Source organism: Bacillus rossius, chromosome 15 (assembly GCF_032445375.1).
Source record: "Bacillus rossius redtenbacheri isolate Brsri chromosome 15, Brsri_v3, whole genome shotgun sequence".
NCBI classification, from domain to species: Eukaryota; Metazoa; Arthropoda; class Insecta; order Phasmatodea; family Bacillidae; genus Bacillus; species Bacillus rossius.
Window position 1 is genome coordinate 23765 of NC_086342.1, and position 10988 is coordinate 34752.

At 36.0% G+C, this 10988-nt stretch overlaps 1 protein-coding gene across 1 annotated transcript; it reads right to left on the reverse strand.

The window, feature by feature from the left end:
• Window positions 1-1836: 1836 nt before the first annotated feature.
• LOC134539215 (TGF-beta-activated kinase 1 and MAP3K7-binding protein 1-like) lies at window positions 1837-9922 on the reverse strand. The gene is made up of 3 exons (XM_063381002.1): window positions 9652-9922; window positions 7901-8138; window positions 1837-3464 (listed from the first exon to the last, which is right to left on the reverse strand). The coding sequence occupies exons 1-3, from the start codon at window positions 9740-9742 to the stop codon at window positions 3317-3319; spliced, it is 477 nt and encodes a 158-aa protein (XP_063237072.1). The 5' UTR covers window positions 9743-9922; the 3' UTR covers window positions 1837-3316.
• Between the last annotated feature and the right edge of the window lie 1066 nt (window positions 9923-10988).

The window sequence follows — 10988 nt, forward strand, 5'->3', positions numbered from 1 at the left end:
GCCAGTTCCCTACTGGCTGCCGGCATCTACACGTCCCTGTTGGTTCATGCCTCACACTCTACACCTCACTCCTACATCACGCCAGTTCCCTATTGGCTGCTGGCATCTACACGTCCCTGTTGGCTGATGCCTCACACTCTACTCTACATCACGCCAGTTCCCTATTGGCTGCCGGCATCTACACGTCCCTGTTGGCTGATGCCTCACACTCTACACCTCACTGCTACATCACGCCAGTTCCCTACTGGCTGCCGTCATCTACACGTCCCTGTTGGCTGATGACTCACACTCTACTCTACATCACGCCAGTTCCCTATTGGCTGCCGGCATCTACACATCCCTGTTGGCTGATGCCTCACACTCTACTCTACATCACGCCAGTTCCCTACTGGCTGCCGGCATCTACACGTCCCTGTTGGCTCATGCCTCACACTCTACACCTCACTGCTACATCACGCCAGTTCCCTATTGGCTGCCGGCATCTACACGTCCCTGTTGGCTGATGCCTCACACTCTACTCTACATCACGCCAGTTCCCTATTGGCTGCCGGCATCTACACGTCCCTGTTGGCTCATGCCTCACACTCTACACCTCACTGCTACATCACGCCAGTTCCCTACTGGCTGCCGGCATCTACACGTCCCTGTTGGCTCATGCCTCACACTCTTCACCTCACTGCTACATCACGCCAGTTCCCTACTGGCTGCCGGCATCTACACGTCCCTGTTGGCTCATGCCTCACACTCTACTCTACATCACGCCAGTTCCCTATTGGCTGCCGGCATTTACACGTCCCTGTTGGCTGATGCCTCACACTCTACACCTCACTGCTACATCACTCCAGTTCCCTATTGGCTGCCGGCATCTACACGTCCCTGTTGGCTGATGCCTCACACTCTACACCTCACTGCTACATCACGCCAGTTCCTATTGGCATATGCACATGCCTGCTGCTGCCTTACAATGTACTGATATCTATACCCAGTGGCAGAAACAAACAATTTTTTTCTGAGTAGCGAGGGGGTGGGGGTTGTCTTGAAGGGAAAAATTTTTTGTGTGTATTCAAAAAACCTTTCAATTCTACTGGCACTAACACACTGACATGGGCCTACAGATGCTGCTGTAGCAACATGTCTTCTCACACAGTTATAAACTGATTTTTTTTCTCAATACTATGGGGGAATGATGTCACCTTCCCCCCCCCCCCCGCCCTCTCGCTCTTGTAACAATTACTACTCAAGACTGCTACTCACCACTAAACACTTTACTAGATACATCTTGAAGATAACAAGTCTTCACAGCTTAACTCTGACAATGCTTAAGCCAAACTTATACTCTACTACTACTATAGCAACTTTTATAATAGGGGGAAAAAAGTTATCTTTTTGACGTGACGTCTAATAAATCGATGTACTCCGGCTGCACGTATGAAAAAGTGTCCCATTATGCACATTGTCCCATTACGCTGTGTCCCGTTAAGCTCATTGTACGCTTGCGCCGCATTTATCTCTCTTCCCCTCGATTGGAACAACCATCGATGTGACTTTTTCGAGGTACATTAAACTTGAAACACTACCATTCGTTTCCTACTTTTCCTATCATCGTCCTATCTTTAAAAGAATAATACAGATTGGAAGAAGTTAAATAGCAAACATGTATAAAAGTTATAGTTAAAATAATCTGTTCATTAAAGTAATAAACATATTTGAATTAATGAGTGAAAGAAAAGTAAATTTATCAATTAAATTGTAGATTTCATTTCACTCCTTCTTTGTATCCATACAAAATAGTGATAACAAAAAAAGATTCAATTTTATTCATAAAAGTATGCAATAATTTCATCAATGTGTTGTTATGACGTCACGTTAAACTATCGTCCGTAAACCGACTTTACAGACGACCATTTTTTTTTTTTTTTTAATTTAAATAGTACTAACTCATACAAGTCCTTGTATTATGGGCTTCAAAATAACTAATTGAACACATATCAGTTAAGTGTAATACACTACAGGGTAGATAACACTGCAGACACCAGATATCTCTTATCATACGTTTACTATTGCCCTGTGTGTGCTATACTATCCGAGTGTGTTACAGGCTTAGAATAAACTGGTTATCCTTGTTGCACAATACTTGAGTTAATATTTTAATTAATGTAACTTCAATAGCAAGCAAACAAACAAAGCACTGACTAAACATTCAACTAATAACAGTAACACAATATGTATATAGGCAATATCAAAATTTGCATCAATTCTAATTTAAAAAAAATTATATTTTATTTAATGCAATTGGTTCACATCCACACACACATAGCAAAAAATATATTAATATTTTAAAAGGTCAGACACCAATCATAAAACAAATGTATTATTAATAATTAGAGACGGTTCTGTAGTTAACTATCACTTGAGTCAATAGTTAATATTTAAATCAGTTGGTTAAATCACCCTGGCTTTATCTCAGTCAGCTCGCAGGAGAAACTACACAAGAATAAAGTGTAATAGATACTTTTGTGACTTTTAAAAGTTAATGTCACAATTTGAATAAAATTGAAAGAGTCATCCATATATGTATAAATTTTCAATAATATACTTTACAAAAAAGTTTGCTTGTAAAAAAACTCTTCGTAGCGATAGCAACTTTGTATGTACTTTACAATGAATATACTAATGTTATCAAAATTAATTTTCAGTGATAAAATTTCATAATTTCTTACTTTGCGAAGTTAATTAATCAAATTTGAAAAGTAAAAGAATGATTAAAAACTCACAAATTAAAAAAGGTTTCCTGTAACTTCTAGCATCAAATGTTGGTGAAAAATTCAAATGCACTTAACACACATAAAAAATATAATTAACGTTTCTGTGTGTAAAACAGCTGGTGCAGCTATCTGCAGAGTCCGGCCTCAAGACTCCTGGTAGGCGTTACAGTCAGTGAGTCCGTGATAAGCTTGTGTGTGTGTACAAATAAATAATTTTAATTTCAAATACTCAGTCTCACTGGTTCTGTACTTAGCTATGCAAAGAGCTAAAGAGCTTGTTTATGTAAAGAGGTAATAAAGTAGTAAAATATGTTGGATTAAGAATATTCACTATTCCTTCTGTCTTAGAAATGCAAAAAAAAAAAAAAAAAAAAACTTAATTAAATGTTTATTCCATGTACAACAGTGGGCATACAGTAAAAGTAAATGTACTTTAAAATAATTAACTGTCTTGCAACATATATTATATTTACATGAATATCAAAAACTAAGTTAATAAACTGTAATGAACACTGTGATATTGTACAAACAGTACCTGAGCTCCTGTTACATTAGGAGTAACTCACCACGTGTGGATACTTCTGGTAGGCTTCATAGGGAGTCAGTCCTTCAGGAATGTCGTACTGGAGGCTTGTGCGTTTGGCGAGGCGATCATCTATCGAGTCGAAGTAGCCCTTCTCGACCGAGATGAACGCTTGTCTACAGCACACACATTATAACACTACAAGCGTGTCTGTGCTAGAAGACACTTTGCCTTGGTGACAACAATCTCACGTGCGATTAAGGAAGACAGGAAAACGTAAGGATTAAAAAGAAAGTATTTGGTCTGGCACTGCTTTGTAGTGAATAAAGCAAAAATAATTTTTCCTCTAAACTCTGGCTGAAATCAAGCACAAACGAAAGTCCTAGTTGGATATCTTCAAATAAAAAAATTCTTTAAAACTGGTGGAATACCAGCTAAATGCTGAACTAATCCAACATATTTAATGCAATTTTTTATATATATATTCTTTTTGTAGTATTTTATTCATTTACTGGTACCAGTGAAAATATAAAATACAATAATTCAAATAATAAATTTTTTACTTAACCTTTTATTTGCTATATAATTGTCATTTTACAAAAAAACTAAATAAGTTTTGTGGTTATGCCTCAGATACAAGTCTGACTGAACATTAGGAATGGTTCCCTGGAAACAGACAGTTTGGTAAACCACAAAGTGCCTACTCATAATCTGGAAGTGATACCAACACAACCAACTTGGAGGATTGCAAGGAGCGCAGACAGTACATAAGCCAAGTGCACGATGCTTGAAAGGTTAAGCCTAGGACATGTCGTCCCTCAAGCTAACACCTGACTGCACTCCGGCCCTGAGCCACCAGCAACAGAGCAACACGTCACTGGTGACGATTATCGATTATCTTTAATAGTAGAATTGACTTAACAGTGATCAATGCAAGAGAGAGCATGAGAACTACCTGAAACCAAACCAAAACTGGCCAGCAACAGCTATGACTAAATAAAATGCACATCTTTCCGTGAGCTTTTACAAAATGTCATAACTTGTTTATAACAATACACATAAAAAAAGGATATTGTTGACATCTCAAAATCAGGTCATACCACTTACTGAGTTTCATTCACAGTACCATTTTTTGTATACTAATATTATATTACATCACTCACAATGGTGATAGTTTTCAAAATAGAAGTGTACAGTTGTAAAAATGTAATTTAGTTAAGACACAAATAAAACCCTAATTTACACTGAAAAGAATAAATGACTGAGCTTGTTCAATGACATTCAGGGTCATTCTATTAAAACAAGCAATATTGTTGTCTCTCGGGCCTACGTGGTTCTTCCGATTAAATAAAACCATTAAAAAAAATTTACAACAATGAACATCCTATTCACTATATAAAATAACATTAACATGTAAAAAATATATTCACATTAAATTTGTTTATAGTTTTTATGTTTAAAAAAGTCATTGTCCTGGCTGTCACTGGTCATATTTTATTGAATTGTTTTTTATTTAACCTTAAAAGAAAATAATTTTTTTATTATATGTAATTTTATTAATATATTATAGATTTTGAACTATTACTTAGTAATAATTGAGTAAGTGTTGCCACATCAAAATACTACTGTAATTGTAATTTAATAGTTGTCTCCAAGAATATCATCATTGTCCTGGTATCATTTGATTCATTCATTTTAGCAAAGATAGGTAGCAGCACAATTTGAGAGGATTTAGCCATCTATTGGTGTAAGTATCAACTTAAAGGAAATATGTTCATTGAAGTTTGTTTGGAATAAATTATTCTTACATTGACAAAGAAGAATAAGTGTTTGACTGTTTATGCTTTTTAACAGTCATTTTCCTGGGCAATGAGTCTGACCACAGGTATGTAATAAAATAATGTTTGTTTTATTTTTAAGTGTGTAATATCAGTCATAAACAGGCCATATAATATTTAACCTCAAAAATTTTGGAGGGAACAATATATACTTTTCTAAAGTCTGTTTCATCATTGTCTTGGTCATCATTGTCCTGGCTATAATGAGGCAAGACAATGACAACATGGCAGGACAATGATGTTATTTGCATACTAGGTAGTATTTATCTCGTGGTTTTTGTTCACCACCACATTTTATCACAGATGTCAATATTCAGACAGTTATAAAGGAAATGGTACATTATTTCCCAGATATTAAGAAGACTAAAATAATTATGGCTTTCAAAATGCAAAATATTTTATGCCTATTTAAAGGCACGTAAATACTATTTTCATTTTACCTCAACTCAACAATATATTTACTAAACTTAACTATGTAATGAAATGGAAATTAATGGAGGTTAGGTCATAGTGAAAAAAAATAGTACTACTACTTCATGTGACAAGCACTAACATAGCTAATTATTCACAGTGCTGTCGTTGTGACAGTACTTCGAATGATTTCTTGTCTCGTGTCATTTTTAATTCTGTTCCATTTAAAACCAATTCGGATATGTTAATTAATATTGTTTTTGAACAGGTCACATTCACATTTGAAATACTCATCTGTTCTTTACATACTATGTAAATGCATTATAAAATATTTAAATATTTTCAGGTTTTAAGAGCAGCAAACATAATGGGTAAAATTAAACAATCAAATGATGAAAGGTTATTGAAGAAAAGACTTGCAGAGAAGAAGCGCCAAGAGAGAATAAAAAATGACTCAGGACGATTGTTACAAGAAAAGTTAAAAAGACATGCTAAATATGAGAGACAAAAGAATTGTCAAGCCTGTAAGCAAAATGACGAGAGAGCAGAGATTCACACGCAAAAAATTGAAAGAAAGTTCTAAATGTTACAAAAAAAACTATAGCCAGTAAAATCATTAATGAAGTATACTTTTATAGTGACTCACCCACTACCCAGTATAGGAACAAGACCAATTTTTATCTTATGTCAAAAGTGTTGCCAACTATTTCTACAAATGTACGGTTCAGTTGCTGGAACTTCTCTGAAGCAGGACACGGGAAGGGTGCTCCTGATGGAATAGGTGGAGTTTTGAAAAGAACAGCAGATCGCATAGTTGCAGAAGGAAAAGGTTTACCTACATTTTAACATCTATTTGCTGCACTTTACAAAGAATGTCCTGGTATCCTTCTATTTGAGATTAAATCAGAATTTATTGATTCCATTCACTCAAAATTCCTGTCTGAGAAGACGTTGATCCCTTTCAAAGGCACCATAAAGGTTCATCAAGTGATCCACAGTTCCAATGAACCAGAAACGTTACACTTTAGATCACTAAGCTGTCTATGTCCCACATATGAAGGATGATGCACTCATGGATATTATCTTGGCTCACAAAAAATGAATGGCCAGTTTACTACAGATGAAAGTAAATGCAGTGATTCTGCAAAACAAACTCAAGGTAAACTGCAAAATATTTTACTGTCAAATATTTTTTTAATTCAATCATAACTTATCAATTATCAAAACTGTGTGATATGTTTAAGATATTATTACCAACATCCAACCTGGTGAATGGGTTGTTGTCTCATATGAAGGCAAGCAGTATCCTGGTGAAGTTCTGGCAGTATCAGAACATGCGTGTGAAGTGAATGTCATGGTTCCAGCCACTGATTCAACATTTAAATGCCCCCCCCCCCCCCTCAAAAAGACATATTTAGTTACGCCTTTCACAATGTTAAAAAGAAGATTGGACATCCAGTACCATGTGGCAATCGTGATTCTCAATTCACATTCAGGGACTTTCCTTTTTGAAATTCTGAAATTGTATTACTCTTTATTTTATTGCTTTTTAATGTATTTACTGTTATACTCAAGCATATATCTTTAGTCCACTATGAGATGAACTAATTATTGTTTTTAGTAGGTACATAACTTATTTACATTTTATTTCATGGATGTGCTAGGACTATCAGAGTTTTTTGTATGTTGTTATCATTGTCCTGGCAGCAGTGTCATTGTCCTGGTACACAATTTTTAAAATATAATTTTTTTCGTATGTAAATAGTGAAATTATTTATTGCTCATAAGCTTATTTTTTTATGAAGGTTAAGTAAAAAAATATCAATCTATAAAAACAAAATAAATATGACTTTTATTCCAAAGATTTTCTCTATCTGAATATTGCTTGTTTTAATAGAATGACCCATCAACATCATTAGAGACAGGGGAGATGAGATAAACAGATCATTCAAGGAATGAATGGGAGGGGTAACATGGAAGCACTCTGAGAAAACCCACTGATAAGATCCCCCCATGTTTCCCAACACATCTGGGCTCTATGCCACAAGGGATCACACTCAAGACCAACTTCATTCTCTCCACTCAAATACAGGTGCTCATTTTCATTACAATAATTAAATAATTAAAACATTAGTACAGTAGAACCCTGTTATAATGTTCCTGCATATAATGTTTTCCTGCTTATGTCATATTTTTAAAGTCTCAATATTTCCCCCATAAGGACAATGTACGTATTATGACATTCTTATAAAATGATTCTGAGAAAAAAATTTATTAGAGAAATGTTCTTGATACATAACTAATTATATGGACTCCAAGAACCCTCGTCATTAAGAACAGTAAGTTTGGTGTAGTGAACTGACCGCAGCACCTCCTTGACCTCCTCGTCGCTGGTCTTGCCGGCCAGCTGGCCCAGCACCAGCTCCGCCGCCATGCGCTGCAGCGCGAAGGTCGCCGCCTGCACGCCCTCGTGTCCGTCGAACACCCCGTACAGGAACGTGCTCTTGTCCACCTGGCAGCGGAAGCTGCACTCCTCGAACTGGTGCTCCTCCTGCCGGTAGCCGTCCTCCCGGTAGATCTGGTTGGTCGACAGCCCCACGCCTGCCACCACGCAAGAAGCGGGCCAGATCAAATAAAAAAATACTTAGGCAGGCCGAAAAAAAATAAACTTATATTATATTATAAGCTATAAAATTTTAAAAAACTTAGAAAAAGTTACAAAAATTGATTATTCTTTAGAAAGAGTATGAAGGTGTATGTGACAGATGAAACTATGACTGAGCTTCTAAAAGCTGTTCATAATCTGGTAGGAACTAGGAATTTGCATGCAACCCACGCAAAGCTGCGTGCAAACTCAGTTAATATGAGATGCGATAATACTGTACTTAAAACACAATGAGAAGGAAACCATTATTCTATTCTAGCTATGCAGAAAATACATTTTGTCCTATGTGTAATTGTAGGGGTTTTCAAAACCACGTCGCAGGCCGAATTAACTAGCCCAAAGGGCTGCAATTGGCCCGCGGGCTGTACTTTGTCCATGAATGGTCTATACCAACACTGCTTAGGCTGAACATTCTTATCAGAAAGGAAAAAAAATTCATAACAATTTTTTTTTCTTTTTCGAATGTGTTTATTTCCTACATAATTCCCCCCCCCCCTCCCACAATTGTTACGTTATAAATTCAACATAAAATCTTTTACACTCTTTCTTCCGGGATGGCGAGTAAAGCGAGCATTGAGGGCTCCCCATCACAAGCATTACGTTAAGGCCGGGCTACATTCGCAATAGCACGCAAACAGCACACAGATAGCACAGAGCTTGATGCTACATTCACGCACAACACAACACAAAAGAATACCGGAAGCATTCAAAAAAGTTTTTTAAATGTATAACTTCCGTTAATAATAACTGAAGTTGGCACAAGTGATGTTTGTTTATGTTATGTTTGTTTAGATTTGTGTGTTGTTATTGTGGTACAGTTTTCGTTAAACCCAGAAATATTTTAAATACTTCAAAGTTTACATACAAAACACAATGAGCATTCAAAATTACATTTCACCGTTTATTTCAAATCCGGCTTCTTTAACACATTCATACACGGACTTTCAAGCATTTAATTTAGCTTCTTCAATTTTGTGGATCCCCTGTCATACAAAATATTTTTACTTTCTATTACAGCTATCAAAAAGCTATCAAATGTGCCTTCCATTTTTATGTTATCGTGTGTTTGAAAACAATAACAAACTACTCAAGTCAACAGCACCAATACTTTCGTGACAATTGTTCTTTTATAAGCCCACTAGCGTAGTAGCGTAACTGCTTGCTGATTGGCTACCCCCAGGGTCGCGCACAGAAAATAACCTAAAAGTTGAAAGTTAATGAACTTTCTGTGCGCGTGCTATTTGCCAATGTGGCAGTTCATATCTAATAGTGTATGTTGAACTTCTGTGCGTATGTGCTATTTGCGTGCTATTGCGAATGTAGCCCGGGCTTTAGACTTCTTGTAGTAATTTACTAACAAACACAGCAGGAAATCGGCTGTGACCTCGGCACTCAGTCGGTGCAGGGATTCGGAAGCCCAATTGCAAGTGAAGACAGCTCAATACACACCTGACAACTTGCACACCGGCAAATCATCAGTCCAACTGTGTCCTTCCTGGTCCTGGTGTGTGGGTCGAGTGAATTCTCGACGTGTCGGCATGCTCTACATTAATTATAGACGTAATTTCATAGGACTTCACTCATATTTGTCAACCTCTAAATGTTATAATAACTTTCTACGAATTGTTTTCAATGCTTTTTTTATTTACTATTTAACTTGAACGTAAAGTTTACCAATACATCATAGACAAACTACCATAGACAAAGATACTACAACTGTAATAAATCTTCGCATTCACGTGCACCATAATTTATACCATAGATAATGATGTTTATCAACCCATTGAGTAGAAATGTAAAAACCATAAAACAGCTTACTGATTTTAAATGTAACATTCTTTCGAAAATTTATTTATCTAATTAGAGTTAAAGGAGGTGTAGATAAATCAAATTAATAAGTTTTTCATAAACAATAAAATATAAATTCTTTAGAACGTATCGTCACAGTTAAAATACATTTAATACTAAACATTAACTTCACAGTAAAAATAAAGCGGAAATTAATTAAACTTACAGTATCCCACTACATAAATACTATGATTTTAAGTAACCAAAATTGTAAAAGTTAAAATTAATTTTTGCAATTGATGTAGTAGTGCTCTGGGTCATGGAGGTAAGAAGTTAGGGAGTGGTTGTTTGGCGTGGATGCTGAAGTCATTTTGCTTTTTGGGACACGCCCACTAATGCGACCAAAACAAACGGCGAATACAAGTTTGAAATGGTGTTTTTAATGAAATAAAACAATGTCGTGTTGTGCTTATGGTTCTACGAATAGGCTAGCGAAAAAGCAGACGGGAATTACATTTCACAAGTAAGTTTATATCAAACCAGGAGCTTCTATTATTGAAGTGGTGAGAGGAATAAGAGAAGACAAGACATGTCTCAAGAAAGAAGATGAAATAGTTATAGTAGCAGGTGGAAATAACGTGTTCAAGAAAAAATAAAAAAATTTGTGTTGTGCTTATGGTTGTACAAATAGGCTAGCGAAAAAGCATACTGGAATTACATTTCACAAGCAAGTTTATATCAAACCAGGAACTTCTATTATTGAAGTGGTGAGAGGAATAAGAAGACAAGACATGTCTCAAGAAAGAAGATGAAATAGTTATAGTAGCAGGTGGAAATAACGTGTTCAAGAAAAAATAAAAAAATTTGTGTTGTGCTTATGGTTGTACAAATAGGCTAGCGAAAAAGCATACTGGAATTACATTTCACAAGTAAGTTTATATCAATCCAGGAGCTTCTATAATTGAAGTGGTGAGAGGAATAAGAGAAGACAAGACATG